Source organism: Triticum urartu, chromosome 3 (genome assembly GCF_003073215.2).
Source record: "Triticum urartu cultivar G1812 chromosome 3, Tu2.1, whole genome shotgun sequence".
NCBI lineage: Eukaryota > Viridiplantae > Streptophyta > Magnoliopsida > Poales > Poaceae > Triticum > Triticum urartu.
Genome location: NC_053024.1, coordinates 465,284,895 through 465,304,868, shown reverse-complemented (window position 1 = coordinate 465,304,868; position 19,974 = coordinate 465,284,895). Strand labels below are relative to the sequence as shown.

General features: G+C 53.5%; 1 protein-coding gene across 1 annotated transcript; it reads left to right on the top strand.

The window, feature by feature from the left end:
• The first annotated feature begins 6,886 nt into the window (after window positions 1-6,886).
• On the top strand, window positions 6,887-7,953 carry LOC125544365 (fasciclin-like arabinogalactan protein 11). Its single transcript, XM_048708027.1, has one exon. The coding sequence runs from the start codon at window positions 6,979-6,981 to the stop codon at window positions 7,714-7,716; it is 738 nt and encodes a 245-aa protein (XP_048563984.1). The 5' UTR covers window positions 6,887-6,978; the 3' UTR covers window positions 7,717-7,953.
• Window positions 7,954-19,974: the final 12,021 nt, after the last annotated feature.

The following is a 19,974-nucleotide window of genomic DNA, read 5'->3' as shown; positions in this document are numbered from 1 at the left end:
AAATTCAACTAGGGTCCAAATAAAATCATTTTCACTGAACCCAAAATGCCCTTCTAAAATGTTCATCATCTCTGCCTTGGTTTAGAACCTATGAAAAAAATGGTGCACACTTTTCTAGGACAACATAGGGTCACTGAATTAAATCATATGCTACTTGCAATTGGGCATTTAAATGCTATATATTATTTTAAGTGCTCAATTAATTCTGAACTTAAGTGTGGGCTGTTAGGAGTAATCCTAACAGAGCCCACAATTATTTTCAGGATTTTTGGAAACATTTTGGTATTTTTTAATAAAGCTCAGAAGTTACAGAAAAATAGAAAACAGAATTTAATTAGAAGAGAGAGAGAGAGAGAAGTCCTTTGGGCCACTTACCTGACAGCCTACCGGTCGCCCCACTACTGTGCTAGGCCCAGCCCACCTGGCAGCCCAGCCACTTGGCCGGCCACCGAGGGCAGGGGCGTCTTCTTCCTCCTGCCAGAAGGTAGAGGAGAAGACAGCCACGGCGCCGCGGCGTGCCACGCCGGCAGCTGCCTGCCTGGCTGCCCCCTCGTCGCCCTGGACTCCCTCTGCGACGCCACGCTACCCCCTGGACCCCCTTGACGCTCTCGCACTCTCCCTCGCCCTCGTCCCCTTCTCCGTCTCTCTCTCACGCGCGCGACCGAACGCAGCTGTCGCCGCCGACGAGCTGCCCCACGGCCACAACCATCTTTGAGCCTCTCCGATGCGCCCCCGAGCTCTGCCTGGTGCCCCTCTTCCTCCTCGCCAAGCCACGCAAGCCGAGGATCACCATGCCGTCGTCTTCGAGCTCGTCACCACCGCTTCTGCTCGCCGGACTTCGCCGGTCGATTCGCCGCCTCCGACGCTTCCCCGAGCACGCTGGCCATCCCTACGTCACCACAGTGAGCCCCCGAGTCGTTTCCCCCTTTTCCCCCGGTCGTTTTTGACCTCTAGGCCATAGCCCCATCTTGGCCGAGAACTCCACGCCGCTGGCGATGTCGCCGCCGTGGCCACAACCACCGCAGCTCGTGTTCGAGCACACCATCGTGCTTAGCACGATCCCATGAGCCCGCGGACAACCGTAGCGCCCCCTCCCGTGCTCTGTAGCGCTATCCCGAGGATGCCCGAGCTGCTGCCGCCGCTGAACCTCGTCGCCGGCCACTTTTCCGGCCACCCCAGCTCCTACCACTACCCCCAATGGATGCACCTCACTCTGAGTAACCCGTAGGTGCAACCCACGGATCGAATGGTGCCCTGTAAAGCATTTCCGAGCCGCCCCGCCGTCTCTGTCGTCGCCGGCGGCTAAACGCCGGCGACCCCTGACCCGTTGACCGGCATGGGTTGACCCCACTGCCCGGTTTGACCTCCCCCTCTCTCTCACTGACTTACGGGCCCCGCCTGACTAATTACTCTAGTTAGCGCTAATTAGCTAGTTAGGTTAGTTACTACAGTCGCTGACCAGTGGGCCCAGGCTAGTTAGTTAGGGCTAACTAACTTAGTTAGTTGATTGGGTCACTGACCAGTGGGTCCCACTTGTCAGGTTTAACCTGGTCGACGCCTTTGACCTGCTGACATCACCTTGACGTCATGCTGATGTAGTAATACATTTTCTGGATTTAGTTTAAATTATAATAATTCAGAAAATTCAAGAAAATAGCCAAAACTTCTAAAATTCATAGAAAATTATCTATAACTCAGAATGAAATAAATTATATATGAAAAATTATCAGAAAAATTCAAGGAATCCATCTGTACCATTTTCATGCATGTTAGAACAACTTAAGGCCACTGTTTAGGACAAATCAAATGAATGGTATTTAAATAACCACATGTGGAGTTTGAATTTGAACTTTGGGTTCAAACCAACTTCATTTAATTGTGTTGCTAGTTGCATTAGCTCAATCAACAACATATTGCCATGTCGTTGTCATGCATCATGTTGTGCATTGCATTGAATGTATTCCTTCTCTGTTGCCGGTGGTTGTCCCCTCTCGATAGACATTGTACCGACGCTGTGATCGTTGACACTGATGAAGACCCAATGATATCTTCAGAAGTGCCAGGAAAGCAAAAACCCCTTGTTCATTCTGATACAACCCCACTCTCTCGCTCCTGCTCTCTTTTACTGCATTAGGACAACAACGATTCATCTGTTACTTGTTGCGGTAGCTGAACCCCTTATCCTCTGCATGACCTGTCATTGCCACAGTAAATAGATGAAACCCACTAGCATGAGTAGGAGTTGTTTGAGCCCTGATGTGCCTACTCATTCATGCTTGTTTGTCATGCCTGCTATTACATAGAGTTGCGTCAGGTCTGATTCATCGGGAATGAATCGGTGGTGTGTGATCATGTCCTACCATGTGTGAGCTAAGTGTGTGAATACGTTTTTGGTAAAGGTAGCGGTGAGAGGCCATGTAGGGGTACATGGTGGGTTGTCTCATCGCAGCCGTCCTCAGGAACTGAGTTCTGTGTCTGTGATCCATGAACAGCTACTACCACTCATTGGGATCCTTAATTGACCCTCTCAGCTTCTTAATCACCCTAGTACTCTGTCCAGGAGTTGCAACTAGTTTCTGGTGTTTGTAGGTTATGTGTTGGCGGCCGTGCGTAGCGCTGACCCTAGGGGTGGGCTATGTTGCGGTAGATACACCGTGGCACGGTGTACCGGGCGCCCGTTTGGTGTCTCGGGAACCCTGTTCACAACGTTCGGGGCCGTATGTGGAAACCTCGGCCGGACTCCCTACGGATGGAACCTGGATAGGCGATAAACCTGGACTAGAGACTTAAGTGTTTAGGTAGGCCGTGGCCGACACCCTCGCCAGGCTTCCGCTTGAAGGTTGCCGAGATACATGACGTGTATATGGTGGTAAGTGGTGGGAGCGTGTGTGAAGAAGTATACCCCTGCAGGGTTATCATTATCTATTCGAATAGCCGGATTCCTCGGATATGGAAACTTGGACCCCTTGCATAGTTCATAGACAAGTGAAAGTGGATACTCTAAAACTCGCAAGATAAGTGTGAGTGCTATGGATGCCCTTCTCGTATGGAGACGGGAGCAGTTCCATAGTGGTGTATTGAATGGTGAATATGTGGACTCGTGTGCGCCACCCCAAAGAGTTGATTGCAGTCGTAGTTTAGGTTAGCCACCGAGTCAAAGCTGGCTTGCTGCAGTTAAACTCCACCACCCCCTTTGTTGATACCGATGCATATGTAGTTAGTTCTGATGTAAGTCTTGCTGAGTACAATTGTACTCACGTTTGCTTAATTTATATTTTTGCAGAGAGGCTTCAGTCTCGCTAGTAGTTCCGTGTGGACTTCGACGTTTAGCTTGATACCTCAGCTACGATCTTGTGCCCTCGGCAGGATCTGGTAGATAGTCAGGCTTCTTAGCCTTTTTCATTTGTAGATGTCTGTACTCAGACATGTTAAGCTTCCGCATGTGCTTTGCATTGTATGCTATGATTGTTGGGTCATGAGACCCATGTTTGTAACATCTCGCTCCTCGGAGCCTAATGAATAAATACTTGAGTTGTAGAGTTATGTTGTGATGCCATGTTATATTTACACATATCGAGCATATTGTGTGTATGATTGAAATGCTTGGTATGTGTGGGATCCGACAATCTAGCTGTTTATCCTTGGCAGCCTCTCTTATGGGGAAATGTAGTCTAGTGCTTCCATGAGCCATACTAGTCCACTACAGCCCGGTTCACCGGAGTCCTGCTAGCCCAGCACTACTGCTCAGGACACTTGACTGGCCGGCATGTGTTTCACTTCGTTCCTGTGTCTGTCCCTTCGGGGAAATGTCACGCGGTGACATCCGGAGTCCTGCCTAGCCTGCTACAGCCCGGGTTCCCGGAGTCCTGTTAGCCCAGTGCTACAGCCCGGATTCACACGCCGCTGACCGACATGCTCGATGTGATTCATGTATGCCTGTCCCCATAGGTTAGTGCCGCTTTGGGTTCACGACTAGCCATGTCGGCTCGGATTCTCTGTCATATGGATGCTAGCGACACTATCATATACGTGAGCCAAAAGGCGCAAACGGTCCCGGGCCATGGTAAGGCGACACCTGTGGGAATACCGTGCGTGAGGCCGCAAAGTGATATGAGGTGCTACCGGCTAGATCGATGTGACTTGGAATCGGGGTCCTGGCACCCTGGGTGGTTTTGTTAATTCTTAACAACATATAGCTCATTGAGCTAATGCTATTTGAAGATAAATATTTCAGGAAAGCTCAATGATTGGCATGGCATGGATTAGAAAGTGGACCCCCTCAAAATGCTAAGTACAAAATATTGGCTCAAGCTCAAGCACAAGACTCTACATTTCATTTTAGTGATCCAAGATCACATTGAGTCCATAGGAAAAGCCAATACTATTAAAAGGGGATGAGGTGTTGCTTAATGAGTTACTTGCTCAAAATGCTTAGTGATATGCTCCAAAAACCCTCAACTACTTTCTCATATCCATATATGTTCCAAACCAAAAGTCAAACTCGGCCCCACCAAAATCTTCTATCCGGCGCCACCGAGTTCATGTGACATAGCCACTACCAGAAACCCTAATCAATTCGGTCTCACCGATAGGGATCTCGGTCTCACCGAGATGGGATTGCAAACTCTCTGTTTCCCTTCGTAACGTTTCGGTCCAACCGAAATGAGCGATCGGTCCCACCGAGATTGCAATGCAAACTCTCCGTTTCCCCTTCATAACATTTCGGTCTAACCGAGATGAGCGAATCAGTCCCACCGAGTTTGCCTGGCCAACTCTCTGTTTGTCTATTACCAAAATCGGTCCCACTGAGTTTGTGTAATCGGTCTCACCGAGATTACGTTATGCCCTAACCCTAATGGAATCGGTCCCACCGAGTTGACATGTCGGTCCCATCGAAAACCCTAACAGTCACACTATGAACTAAATCGGTCTGACCGAGTTGTATGATTCGGTTCCACCGAGTTTGGTGATTTGTGTGTAACGGTTAGATTTTGTGTGGAGGCTATTTATACCCCTCCACCCACTCTTCATTTGAGGAGAGAGCCATCAGAAAATATGCCTACACTTCCAACATACATTTTCTGAGAGAGAACCACCGACACTTGTGTTGAGGTCAAGATATTCCATTCCAGCCACATAAATCTTGATCTCTAGCCTTCCTCAAGTTGCTTTCCACTCAAATCATCTTTCTACCAAATCCAATTCTATGAGAGAGAGTTGAGTGTTGAGGAGACTATCATTTGAAGCACAAGAGCAAGGAGTTCATCATCAACACACCATCTATTACCTTTTGAAGAGTGGTGTCTCCTAGATTGGTTAGGTGTCACGAGTCTCCTTCAAGATTGTGGAGTTGAACCAAGGAGTTTGTTAGGGCAAGGAGATCACCTACTTCGTCAAGGTCTACCCTAGTGAGGCAAGTCCTTCGTGGGCGATAGCCATGGTGGGATAGACAAGGTTGCTTCGTGGGCGATGGCCATGGTGGGATAGACAAGGTTGCTTCTTCGTGGACCCTTCGTGGGTGGAGCCCTACATGGACTCGCGCAACCGTTACCCTTCGCGGGTTGAAGTCTCCATCAACGTGGATGTACGATAGCATCACCTATCGGAACCACGTCAAAATCTCCGTGTCTACATTACGTTTGCTTCCTCCAAACTCCTCCCTTTACCTTCATATGCAATTGTTTTACATTCCGTTGCTATACTCTTAGAATCGCTTGTGTAGGTTGATTACTTGTTTGTGCTAAGTTGCTAAAATCTGCCAAGACTTAAAATTGGGAAAAGGCTATATTTTTATTTTGTCAAGTAGTCTAATCACCCCCTCTAGACATACGTTCGATCTTACAAAATGAGCAAAAGAATCTAAAAGAAGCAGCTCAGACATTTGGTCGAATAGATAAGGGGTGAGGTGTACTTCTGGAGTAGGACGTACTGGTGTGGCTGCAGTGTCCGAGGTAGCAAGGATGGTGGGGAGGAGTTTGGACGGCATGGAGCTAGGGTGAGGTGGCAGAGGCAGAGTCGGGGAAGGAGTGGCGCGGGTGAGGCAGAAGAGGGGAAGAAGGTAGGCCGAGCGAGGACTGGGGACGATTTTGAGAGATTTTGAATGGATCTGGCCTGCCGAAGCCAACATGACTAATGTGTCCGGACGTGTTCGGATCATCCCGTATTGTCTCATATATGGGTTGGATACAATCGATGTCGGATAGCCCATATATATGAGATGGAATTTAGAAGTCCAGTTACGCAATTTTTTATTCAACGGTGTTCGGAATGTCCAGCCCGACGTTTAGAGGGAGGAATGAAGTCCTATTATAGATGCTCCTGTTCCAGCCAGAATGCCGATGAAGGAGATTATTCCGCTGTTGGGATTTTATGGGGTGTTATTTCCAAGGAAAGAATAGCGCGCTGCAGTAAAATAGTGTCGGCCTTCGAATACATTATTAATGTGTTATATCGCGCTATAGCGTGTCATTAGCGAGACGTTGTACATCTATCTATTTAACAAGACAAATTTTAATAGGCTAGTTAGTACTAGTATTTTTCTTGCTTCTCACCTGCTACAGACTTTTCATTCCCTCGGCTTTCTAATCGAACTTGATGGCACATGCGCGCGGACAAGTAGTTCTGCACGGCCGTTGCCTGGGCAAGATTCTCGTGTGCGGCCGCCGCCACGATCGGTACGCACCATTAACCTTACTCATACTGCACTGCGGCTCATTTCATTGCGTCGCACAGCATCGCCTCGTAGCGCACATTCCCGCTACTCCACGCCCAGAGAATAACATAACCTCCCCGGCAACCACCGATCGGTACGCACCGTCAGACCAGCTCATCTCCAGCCGGCCACCCCTAACCCCACCCCACGTCGGCCTCCCTATATCACCCAACACTGCCCGCCCTGTAACGATCACACGCACTACCACCACTCCTCTCTCCTGCAACCTCCGTTCTTCAGAGCAGCACCAGCCAGAGCCACAAGCAATGGCGGCGAGGAGCGGCATTGTCGTCGTCGCGGCGGCGCTCTTGGCCCTGGTGGCGGTGTCGCAGGCGCAGGCGCCGGGCCCCTCGGCGACGCCGGCCGGCCCGCCGAACGTGACGGCCATCCTGGTGAAGGGCGGGCAGTACACGACCTTCATGCGGCTGATGAAGGAGACGCAGCAGGACACGCAGCTCAACAGCCAGCTCAACAACTCCTTCAACGGCAACGGCTACACCGTGTTCGCGCCCACCGACAACGCCTTCAACAACCTCAAGCCCGGCACGCTCAACAGCCTCACCCAGCAGCAGCAGGTGTCGCTCGTCCAGGCCCACATCCTGCCCCAGTACTACACCATGGAGTCCTTCCAGACGGCCAGCAACCCCGTCCGCACCCAGGCCTCCGGCGAGAAGGAGCCCATCACCGTCAACATCGTCGCCACCAACAACCAGGTCAACGTCACCACCGGCCTCGTCGAGGTCGCCGTCAACAACGCGCTCAGCGCCGTCAAGCCGCTCGCCGTCTACTCGGTCGACAAGGTGCTCCTGCCCGAGGCGCTGTTCGGGGCCAAGGCGCCGGCGCCGGCGCCCACCGCCTCCAAGGGGGGCAAGACCAAGAAGGGTGAGGCCGCCTCCGGGCCGGCCGGGTCAGACGACGAAGCCACGCCCACGGGCGCCGCGGGCGCCAAGGCCGTCGGTTGGGGCGTAGCTGGCATGGCCGCTCTTCTTGGCTACCTCTTGTGAGATGGGGTAGCTTGGGATGATCGCACTACGACCAGGACGCCATGGTCATAAATCAATGTGCATAGACTCGATGGGTTTCCTTGTCTTTGGTGTTTCTTTCCTTTCTTCCACCCTGTTCAAATTCCTTTGTTCCATTCTTGTTCTTGCCTTGTTGGCGGTTTGTTAAGATTGAGTTATGTGATTGAATTTATGTGTTTGAGGCAAGAATGTTAATAACGACGCAGTGCATTTTGAGTACCCGGTAGTGCGATTGAAAGACACGGTCCCATTGCGATTTGAGTGTGTGCCCTTTTTTATCACATCATTGTGGTGCCCGGCAAAAGACTGCCGTGTGTCGGTGCTTTACTCACGTTAGTTGAGATGATAATAATCAGAGCTAGCTGGTACTAAATCAGGATAAGATTTTAGCAGCCCCATTGATCTGGAAGTGTTCTCTGGTCAAAATGGGATGATAGTACACGTCTAGTTTTCGGTTTTGGATTTATCAAGAGATGGATGGGTAATCATGGAGTTGGTGCAAGTGTGGAACAGAGTGGCGGAGCAGGGAGGAGCCAATGCACGAGCACGTGGTGCCACGCCCGTCCGGTGATGAGTGAGTCGATTCTATTGCATAGTGGTAGTGGTACTGCATTGTACGAATACTATACACCCTATGTGCGTGCATCAGTGCATGGAGCGGCAGCGATGCAACACATTCTATTTTGCTTCGGGTGAAAATGTTTAGTCTGGAAACCTCCATTTTACTTCACAGCCTACTCACAGATGTGATAGCATGGCCTTCCCTCCCAGGGATTCATCGTTTTCATCGGAGACGGAGAGTGCTCTCAAGACGAGAACCATTAGCTTGTAGCCCTGTAACTCTGTTGGCAAAGAGCATAACATTGCCGGTAGCTTCGTACTACGTATACTAGTATCATACAGGGATTCATCGTTGTCATATACGGATACGCACATCATGGAGTAGCGTGGCGGCACGTCGCTTTCAATTATCAATTGCCAGCTAGCGCTGCCGGTCTGGCATCCGTTTTATACAGATGACGATGGAGCTCGCTTGGCTGGTACGTACGAGTTACTTTTGCAATCATGCTTTTATTCTACTCTTATCCATACATACCAGTAAGGAGTACCTTTTGGCTGATTCGCAAGAAAAGATGACACACCAGCTAGCACAGCTTTAAAAGGGGGGAAAATGGGTCCCCAATTTTGCTAAGTTCACGACGGTCTTTGTACATTTACATTTTCAGATAGATAGATAGATAGATAGATAGATAGATAGATAGATAGGCAAATAGACATACATACGTTACTACAATCAGGTACATCCGGACGCGTCCCTGGACAGTGTCGGCCGGCCCTTTAAAAGTTATGCCAGACAATCATACTGCTAATATCAAAAATCTCCAATCCATGTAAGTCCATGCACGTCGATCATATATTCACCACCAGTTCAACGATTAAACAATGCAACAAGGCAAAATGAACTACAATTCAACATTAAAGGATGCCAAAATGAAATTCAACATACGGGGCACGCCCGGCCAACATGCTGAAGCACTCGTCGGGTGCCATACGACGCGCGTCTGCTACTGCGGCCACCGCTCTCAACCCCTCATATACCATCTGCACATTGACCTCCTTCCTCCTCTTCTCAAGATTCTTCTTGCCTTCTGGGTCCAAGAGGTTTGGATCGGCTAACATTATCCTCTAATCCTCCGTCTCTTGAGAAGTTCCAACATCTCCTTTTCAAGCTCTATTGTTCCAAAAGTCCTGGCCTTCTCAAGTTATCATTTGACACACGCCTCTCGCTTCTCCAAGTCTATCTTTTCCCTCTCAATTTGCAACTTGTTCAACCTCTCTAGGTCCTAGCCCATTCTCTCGTTCGGTGCATCCAACATGAGTTTGTATCTCTCTTTCCTCGTCAAAAAAAATGCTCGTCCATGTGGCAGACATTTTAGACATCGCTGCGTCACGAGCGGCCCTCCGCTTCTCCCACTTGCTTCCCATCACATGGTGGTTCTTCATTGGCATGATGGCTCGTCCATCCTCCCCTACAACTTCTTCCTCTTCGTCATCCAATCCAATGGATTGTTGGGATCTTGAGGCATCATTTTTCTTCAACCTCTTGTTGCCGTTCTTGAGGTCATCCACAAGATGCTGCTGTCGGCGTTCTGGGAACGGGGGTCCCCAGACTTGCCTGCCTGCGGCCTGCGACGTGGCTCAAGTGGGGGCCCAGCGCGGCCCATCTTCATCAGCTCAAACTCAAGACCCTCGTGAAGGGCCAAGCCTCGCGGGGCGGACGACATGAAGCTTCCTCAGAGGCAGCCTCATCAGGCAGGCTCGCGAGGAGGCGGAGAGATCAAGGCAGGGGTACCTCGCGAGGAGCCCGTGACGCAAGCCATGACGATCGAGACCAGGCCGGCGCCAGGCGGGCGCCGGCCTGCGCAGTGTCCTTGTTTCCCCTTTGGTGCAAAGGGGGCAAGCCCAGGCCAAGGCATCGGGCAAAGGTTACCATTACGGTGCAACGAGACCAAGACCAGCAGAGCGGTAGGACGGAGGTCACCGTGGAGCCCAAGACGGCGTCATCACCAGTGCTTTTGGCAGCCGAAGACCACCTTTGGTCAGGATAACTTGTACTAGATGTTCCCCTTCAAAATGGCCAATTGTTGGCGCCCTTCCCGCTCATTATTTTGGGAGAGGTCCAGGGCCTCTATAAAGAGAGCTAGCCACCGCAGGGTAGGAAGGACATCTGGAGATCTGGTAGAGCCCTAGCTGAGAGAGAGAGGCGACTGAACTCACCTAAAAAGTTCATCGCACCAGCTCAAGAACACCTCTCGCGAGGCTGTCCTTCCCCTGTACTATTCATCATCAGCCCCTGAGGCAATCCACCACACCACACACTTGAGTAGGGTATTACACCACAACGGTGGCCCGAACCAATATAAACCTCGTGTCCCTTGTGTTGTTTGTTGTTTCCAGCCTAGATCACGCGAGGAGATTGGACGTAGATCGGTAGGGGAGAGACCTCCGTGCGCACCCCAGTGTTCGAACCTCAAGGGTCTGCTGGAACTCGAAATCCGACATTTGGCGCGCCAGGTAGGGGTGCGCCGAAATCTTTCTTCCACTGTTCGCGTGCGATCTTCCGTCGAGTCCATGGCTCACGCTCGTCGGGCTCGCGCCGAGCGCCGGGCTGCTCTCGCCACCCACGTCGCCCAGACGGCGCCCGTCAGCGGACGCCCTCATCGTTCCCCGTCGCCCGCCGCCAACGCCGCCACCGACCCGGCGGGGAACGAGCAGCAGGCCTCGTCCCAGCATCCTTCGGTACGGCGGAAGGGCCGCACAGCCACACCGTCGCTGACTCCAGCCGCTTCGTCGTCCCACGCCCGTCGCGCCCCCACGGACGCGCACGCCGCGCTGCTCCTGGCAAGAGAGCTCATGCACTACCGCCCCGTCGACGACCTCTATGAGGACTGGCTCGCCCGCATCACCGAGCTCGTCAGCGCCGCAGGGGGCTCCCCCTTGCCGTCCCTCTCGCTGCCTCGCCCTCCATTCCGCGCAGGAGGCGAGGATCAGGAGGTGCCTCCACCACCTCCTCCCCAAGAAGGCGCCCTGGCTCCAAGGCGCGCGGCCCCAGGGCGAGACCCTCCGCCTCCGGCACCTGCACATCAAGAAAGGAGCTGCCAAGAGATCCCTCGTCCCCAAGAAGGTGCTCGCACGCTCCCAGCGCCGGCGCGCCAAGATCGCGTCCCTGCACCTCCACACCAAGACCCCGCGCTACTGCAAGTGGTGGAGCGCGATAATCCCCAGGAACAAGCCCAGCACCAGCAAAAGGCGCCGGTGGCCACAGCAGGCTGATGTGCCCTCACCCCCGAGCTACGCGGCGTCGCATGGCCAGGCAAGTTCAAGCCTGACTTGCCCCCTCGCTACGACGGCACGGCGGACCCCGCGGAGTTCCTACAGCTCTACGAGCTATGCATCGAAGCCACCAACGGAGATGAAAGGGTCATGGCGAACTGGTTTCCCATGGCGCTCAAGGACGGGGCCCGCACCTGGCTCCTAAACCTGGCTCCTGGCACGATCTCCTCTTGGGACGAGATGCGCACTCGCTTCATCACCAACTTCCAGGGCACTCGCGACCGGCCCCCGGCCGTGAGCGATCTACGCCGCATCAAGCAGCATCAAGGGGAAACCCTGCAGAAATACATCCAGCGCTTCAACAACGCTCGCCTCAAGATCCCCAAGGTGACTGAAGAAGCCATCATCTCGGCCTTCTTCGATGGCGTACGCGACATCAAGATGAAGGAGGAGCTAGCAATCCATGAAGACCCGTGCACATCCCTGGAGCTGTTCAACTTGGCGACCAAGTGCGCCAGGGCTGAGGAAGGGCGCCTTTCCTTCCTCGAACTCCCGGCTGCCGACCCAGAAGAGAAGAAGCCCAAGGGCAAGGACGTGAAGCGCAAGGGGGCTGCCGTGCTTGTAGCAGAACCAGACACCAAGTGAGGCAGGGATCAGCCTGAGTCATCCAAGGGCAGCCGGTACTGCGTGTACCACGACCTCCACACCCACAACACCAACGAATGTCAAGAGCTCAGGGCCGTGAGAGATGGACGTATCGGCCGACGCCCCGAGCGCAATGACATGGGCTATGGCCGAGGAGGAGGAAGAGGTGGTGGACGATGGGAAGACCGTGGCCCTCGCCAAGGGTGGCGTGACCGACCTCGCGAGGATCGCTGGCAGGACCAGCCTCGCGAGGGAGGCTGGAGAGATTAGCCTCGTGAGGATCGCCCGCATGGCAACGCGGGCCTTCCTCCTCTGCCTCCACCGCCAAGGAGGAACGAAGGCCAACATCAAGACGAGGGGGCTGGGGGCTTCCAGGAGCCACGCGCAATCGCTTGCATCTTGGGTGGCGCGCAGGCCCCAGCCTCACAGCGCATCTTCAAGCAGTTTGCTCGTGAGGTGAATGCAGTCCTCCCCAAGCTTGAGGCCACGCGCCCTCTTAGGTGGTCTGCGTGCGCTATCACATTCAGCTCAGAGGATCAGCTCAAGTGCGCGGCAATGGCCGGAGCCCTCCCGATGCTTTGCTCCCCGGTCATCAGCAACGTGAAGGTCACCAGGACCCTCATTGACGGCGGAGCAGGACTCAACGTCCTGTCCGTCGAGATGTTCGACAATCTCCAAGTGCCGTACGATCAGCTTCAACCAACTAAGCCCTTCTCAGGAGTCACTGATGGTTCCACTGTTCCAATAGGGCAGGTTCGCCTTCCAGTCACCTTCGGGCAGCGCAACAACTATCGCACCGAGCTCATCGATTTCGACGTCGCCCACATCCGTCTGCCATACAACGCCATCCTCGGGTACCCAGCCCTGGCCAAGTTCATGGCAGTGACTCACCATGGATACAATGTCCTCAAGATGCCAGGAAGCGGTGGAGTCATCACCGTGCCCTGTGAAGAAAGGGACGCAGTGTGTTCACTTGAGCGCGTGTTCCAAGCCACAGCAATCGAAGACCCGGACCACAGGAACGGAAGACTTCCCGATGCGACCCTTAAGAAGAAGAAGGTTTCGCCTGCCCAAGCCATAAGGAGGCAGGCGCCTCCGGAGGTGTTGCGACAGGATCTGCGCCCAATCAGGGAGCGCCACCCTCTCTCGCATAGGAAGGCGCGCCCGGCGCCCTTCTCAGGCAGGGCTCGGGGGCTCCTTCTTGGAGAGCCATCGACTTTGCCAAGGTCGTGAGGGAGGCGCTCGGGCACCACTTGGAGGGGTGCTTCCAGGCACGTTTCCCTTAGGAAGGTACAAGGCAAGGAAGACCAAACCCTCAGGAGTTCATCGCAAGAAACACCCAGGAGCTACAGGAGTCGAGAGTCATGCGCGGCAGCTGCCGCTTGCCCACCGTAGCCCCATATCCAGGCGAGGATGGTGGGCTGCGCGTCTGCATTGACGTGCCAGGGCTCAACCGAGCCACGTCTCAGGAGTGCCTCTGGCCTTCGCGCGTGGAGCATTGCGAGGGTCCACCTCACAGCTACGTTCGCATGCCTTTCGGCCTGCCGAACGCGGTCGCCGCTCATCAGCGCCTGCTGAGGAGCATTCTGGAGGCTCAGGAGGTCAGGTGTTGTGCGGTCCTGGCGGAGATGGAGATGGCCCTCGGAGACCCACCTGTGCCCCTGGAGCCTCCCGAGGCTCTTGAGCCTGGGGGCTCGTGAGGGTCGACGTCTTCATCGCGCATCGCCCGCTTCTTCAGCATCACTTCATCTTCAACGGCACCAGGTGACATCTTTCTAAGTTCCGTTTTTAGCTGGGAGCGCCCACAGGGCCGCATCATTCCCAGGTCGCGTGGGTCCGTCCCTGCGGCATGTATCTGTTTTGCTTATGCTCTTTACTTACCTTGGTGGGGGTGCCCCTCGGGCTGCATCATCCCCCAAGCTGCTCGGGCCTGGCCCAGCGGCGTTTTCCCGCATCTACCTGAAATGAATTTCCTCCTGCGTGCTTAACGTGCCCAACCTAATCACCTGCTCGATTGACGCCTACCTATGGAGCCGCTCGCTCTGGCACGACATTTGCGCACGGGTCCGTCCCTGCAACGCCGATAAATCTGAGTGGTCGAGCTCTGGCCGCGGCAGCCCCGCAAGGCGCCACCTCACCAGGCTCTCAGTGCCCCAATCACTTCCCCGGAGCGACCAAAGGTTGGCTGGCAACCGTAACGACAGGTCTTGTTTCTCTTCATGATTGGTGTGCAGGACCTACTCCAGGAGCAACGCTGGGGACGTCGCGAGCTGTCTCTCCCTCTCTCCGGCACGGACCGCTTGCATGTTAAAAGGGGGGGCGCCTGAGCATCGCGACTCATGGGCTCCTACTAGCTCTCCAGCCCTCACCCCCTGGCCTTGACCCACGGCATCACGACCTGTCATACCAGCGGCGGCTGAGCTCGCTCGAGGGCTGGGACCTGAGGACATAGAGCATTAAGGAAAGTGCGGGGGAGTGGGAAGGAGCTCGCGAGGACCTAACCCAGCAGCGCCTCAGCTGCCGCCACTCGGGTCGGGCGCTTCGTCAAGGAACTACACCATACTCAAGAGATAAGTCACGCTCTTACAGGAGTTGGACCAACGCAGCGCCAAACCCTCGCCCAGTGTGGCTCTGTCACGGCGATGTTGCCTTCCTTTCTCGCCCAGCAAGGGCTGCTTGAGCGCTAAAGGGGACCTCCCGAGCATCGCGACTCGGGGGCTCTTACCAGACCTCAGGCCGCTCACCTCCTGGCCTTGACCACAACATCGCGACCTGGCATACCAGCGACGACTGAAGCCTGCCTGGGGACTGGGACCTGTCAGCGTAGAGCGCCAAGTCCTCGTAAGTATAGAAAGGGGGAGCCGAGCCAAGATAGGACAAGCACCTCGCATTGATTCATATTGAGATATAATGTTCACAAAAAACATGGCAGGTGCCTTACATACCCCCACGGGGTGTTGCTTCGATTCCTCGCAGGGAACAAAAGTACTAATCCTAAGGAACGCTAATCGCCCGCACCTCCGCAAGGGACGCCATAATCAACAGTGGGCTACCCAACGCCGTCGCCAGCCCCATCCAGATCAGTGGCGTCGGCGGCTGGACGCAGCTGCCCCGCTCTGAGCACGACGCGAGCTCGGGGGCTCGTAGCTGTCGTCGCTCGTCTCCGGGGTCGCGAGGAGCTCGGGGGAGCCGCTGGATTCCCCAGCTCCTCCGCTGCTGCCTGAGGAGCTGCTGGAGGGCCGATGGGAGGGCTAGGTGAGGGAGTCCTGGATTAGGGGGTGTTCGGGTAGCCGGACTATACCTTCGGCCGGACTCCTAGACTATGAAGATACAAGATTGAAGACTTCGTCCCGTGTCCGGATGGGACTTTCCTTGGCGTGGAAGGCAAGCTTGGCGATGCGGATATTCAAGATCTCCTACCATTGTAACCGACTTTGTGTAACCCTAACCCTATCTGGTGTCTATATAAACCGGAGGGTTGTAGTCCGTAGGCAATCAACTCCATACACAACAATCATACCATAGGCTAGCTTCTAGGGTTTAGCCTCCTTGATCTCGTGGTAGATCTACTCTTGTACTACCCATATCATCAATATTAATCAAGCAGGAGTAGGGTATTACCTCCATCGAGAGGGCCCGAACCTGGGTAAAACAAAGTGTCCCCCGTCTTCTGTTACCATCCGGCCTAGACGCACAGTTCGGGACCCCCTACCCGGGATCCGCCGGTTTTGACACCGACATTGGTGCTTTCATTGGGAGTTCCTCTGTGCCGTCACAATCAGGAAGGATGCCTCCTCCCGTCTTTAAAGACGGCGCCGTTGCTAAGGGAGCCTTGGCTGTCGGCCAAACCCTCCGGCTAGGCGGTTTCCTCATGACCGCCTGTTCGGCTGTTGTGCCGACGGTGACCTCTCGGGTCATCAAAAGCAACCTACACGTCAGCTCGGAACTCGTCGAGCAGCTAGATCCAATGGAGCTCTCTTCCGTAAAGGAGCTCTTGGATCGCATCGCCGCCCTGGGGGTCGCTACGGATTACGACCAGGTTGGGCTTAAACCCGATCTAAGAGAAATTAACTCTCCCCAAGTCACCCACCACGTTGCCGTGGTAGAGGCGCAGTGCGGCGACCCTTCATCTATTTTAAGGACTAGCTACGTCCGAATTCCCGACTCCTCCAAGACGGATACCCGCGGAGAGGAGGATGTAACTCAAGACCTGAGCTTAGGATTAGGCAACGGGTTAGATTCGTTGGACAACATCCAAGAATCCGAACTTCAGAGTTCGGAAACTCTTCGGCCTCCGAATCTTGGATTGGGTGAGGTTTCAGATTCAACGACACCCGCCCACCCGGATATAAGCGATCTCTCCCAAATTAGGCAGAGGCCCAAGGAAACAGTACATCATTACTGGGCCAGATTCCTCCTGGTTATGAATAGGATAAAGGATTGCCGCGAGGGAGACACAATCTCTATTTTTTGCAGTAATTGCACGGACGAGGGAATACTTAACACCGTAAGCCGTCGTGATATTACACGCTTCGCTGACTTGGCGTCCATAGTACAAAAATACTGTGCGATGCAAAGCGCCTGGAAAACCGAAATAAAATTTTGGGATAATCCGGCCTTGAATAGTAATCCGTCCGAACTAAGAGGGTGCATCATCACAGGACACCCGGGATAAACACCAAAAAGCCAAAACCCTCTACAGGGCATGGAACGGTACTGGAAAGGTGGCTTGATGGACCCTGTAGAATTCATAGTACAGAGGACGCCACACCAACTCACAGCCTCAGAGCATGTTGGATACTCCGGCAGGTGGCCAAAATTGGCGAGGACCTCTTAATCCTGGAGGCCGCAGAAAGCCAGCCTGAGGACACTAGTACTGTTCTCACAGTCTTCGAGACTTTCGCATCAAACAATGTGCGAAAAAGAACACTCCGCAACCTCGCTGAAGTCTATCAAGTTGCAACAATAAATCCATGGAGCGACACTGCTATTACCTTCAACGCAAGTGATGAACCTAAATTCCGAACAGCCCGAGCACCAGCCGCATTGGTCCTCAGTCCCATAGTGGACGGCTTTCGCCTCACCAAGGTGCTCATGGATGGAGGCAGCGGACTGAATCTCATTTACGAGGAAACCCTTCAAAAAATGGAAATAGACTGGAACCGCATCGAGCGAAGCAGCACAACCTTTAGAGGCATAATCCCCAGTCAGGAAGCGCGCTGCACAGGAAAAATCACACTAGATGTGGTGTTCGGCACGCCGGATAATTACAGGTCCGAAGAAGTCACATTTCAGGTGGCCCCGTTTAAGAGCGGACATCACGCTTTACTGGGACGGGAAGCATTCACAATCTTCCAAGCAATACCCCATTACGGGTACATGAAGTTTAAGATGCCCGGGCCAAACGGAATTATCACTCTAGCTAGTGATCCGGACGTAGCACTCCGCGCCGAAAACAAGACGACCGCATTAGCCCTTGAAGCACTATCCGAAGCCTTAGCGGCCGAAGAACTGACTGCGCTGCGCTCCACGGGTAACAGGGATGATGTGGTACTCGATAAGAGATCCAAATCCACATCCTTCAAGCCAGCTGACGAAATAGTCAAATTCCAGGTCCATCCAACGGACCCCAATAAAACAGCTTCCATCGGGGCACGACTGAACCCTGATGTAGACGCCGCACTACGAGAGTTCCTACGAGAGAACTGGGACATTTTCGCCTGGCACCCTTCAGACATGCCAGGGATCCCACACAGGCTGGCCAAACACAACTTAAATATCCTAAAAGGATTCAAACCTGTCAAACAAGCCCTTCGGCGTTTTTCCGAACCCAAGAGACAGGCTATGGGAGAGGAGCTAGCCAAACTATTGGAGGCCGGATTCATTAAAGACATAAAACATCCGGACTGGCTAGCAAACTTGGTGATGGTACCAAAGAAGGACAAATCCTGGCGCCTGTGTGTCGATTTTAAAGACCTTAACAAGGCCTGCCCAAAGGATCCCTTCCCCCTCCCCCGTATCGATCAAATTATCGATGCCACCGCAGGACACGACTCGTTGTGTTTCCTCGACGCTTACTCCGGTTACCATCAAATCAAGATGGCAGAATCAGACCAAGCTGCAACAGCCTTCATCACACCATACGGCCCATTCTGCTTCAACACAATGCCCTTCGGGCTGAAAAACGTCGGCGCAACATATCAGCGCATGATCCAGACATGTCTGGCAAATCAGATCGACAAAACAGTGGAGGCGTATGTGGATGATGTGGTCATCAAATCAAGACATGTCGAATCTCTAATAGACGACTTGAGGCTTACATTCGATAACCTCCGAAAATACGACATCAAGCTCAACCCAGAAAAATGCGTCTTCGGCATTCCAGCCGGAAAGCTCTTGGGCTTCATTGTATCCGGTAGAGGAATTGAAGCTAATCCAGCCAAGATCCGAGCTTTGTCACAATTGGATATCCCAAAGGACCTCAAACAAATACAAAAATTAGCCGGATGCGTGGCGGCTTTAAGCCGCTTCATCTCCCGCTTGGGAGAAAAGGCACTACCCCTCTATCGCCTCCTTCGGCGCACCGAACACTTCGAGTGGACGGAGGCCGCCACGGCCGGACTTGATGAAATAAAAGCCATATTGGCAACAAACCCAGTCCTGGCCGCGCCGAACACCGGCGAACCAATGTTATTGTACATTGCAGCAACACATCAAGTTGTCAGCGCAGTGCTCGTTGTCGAGCGGGAAATGGACGGACACAAATTCCCCCTTCAAAGGCCGGTCTACTATGTATCCACTGTCCTCACTCCATGCAAATCACGGTACCCGCATTATCAAAAGATTGCATACGCGGTATTCATGGCATCCCGGAAGCTACGACACTACTTTCAAGAGTGTTCCATAACAGTAGCCTCGGAAGTACCACTCAACGATATTATCAACAACCGCGACGCAACGGGCCGGATTGCAAAATGGGCCATCGAGCTCCTCCCGTTCGATATAACCTATAAGCCACGGCGAGCTATTAAATCGCAAGTTTTGGCCGACTTCGTCGTAGAATGGACGGAGGCCGAGCTCCCTAAAGAGTACGGCACATATTCAAACTGGATTATGCATTTCGACGGCTCCAAAATGTTAGCCGGACTGGGGGCTGGCGTCGTCCTGACGTCCCCCACAGGAGACACAGTCCAATATGTGCTCCAGATCATGTACATGGATTCCAACAATGCAGCCGAATATGAGGCTCTCCTACATGGTCTCCGGATAGCAGTATCCATGGGTATCCAGCGCCTAGAGGTATGCGGGGATTCAAACCTTGCGATATCCCAGATAAATGGAGACTTCGACGCCAAGGACCCAAAAATGGCAGCTTACCGCAACACCGTCCTAAAAATGTCAGCTCGGTTCGAAGGGCTGGAGTTTCACCATATAGCCCGAGAAAACAATCAAGCAGCGGACGTCCTGGCATGCATCGGAGCAAAACGCGATGCAGTCCCCCCCAACATCTTTTTGGAAAGATTGTTCAAGCCATCCGTAACATGGGAGGGGGAACCCGTAAATAACAGCCCGGACCCAGCCGCACCACTCGACGCCGAACAATCTGACACAATTGGAGGCTCTGCCAATGAAATTACACCTTCAGCCCACGTAATAATGGCGGTCATCGCCCCGTGGACAGAACCATTCCTAGCCTACCTTACTAGGCAGGAACTTCCGGAGGACCAAAACGAGGCCCACTGCATAGTGCGGCGATCTAAA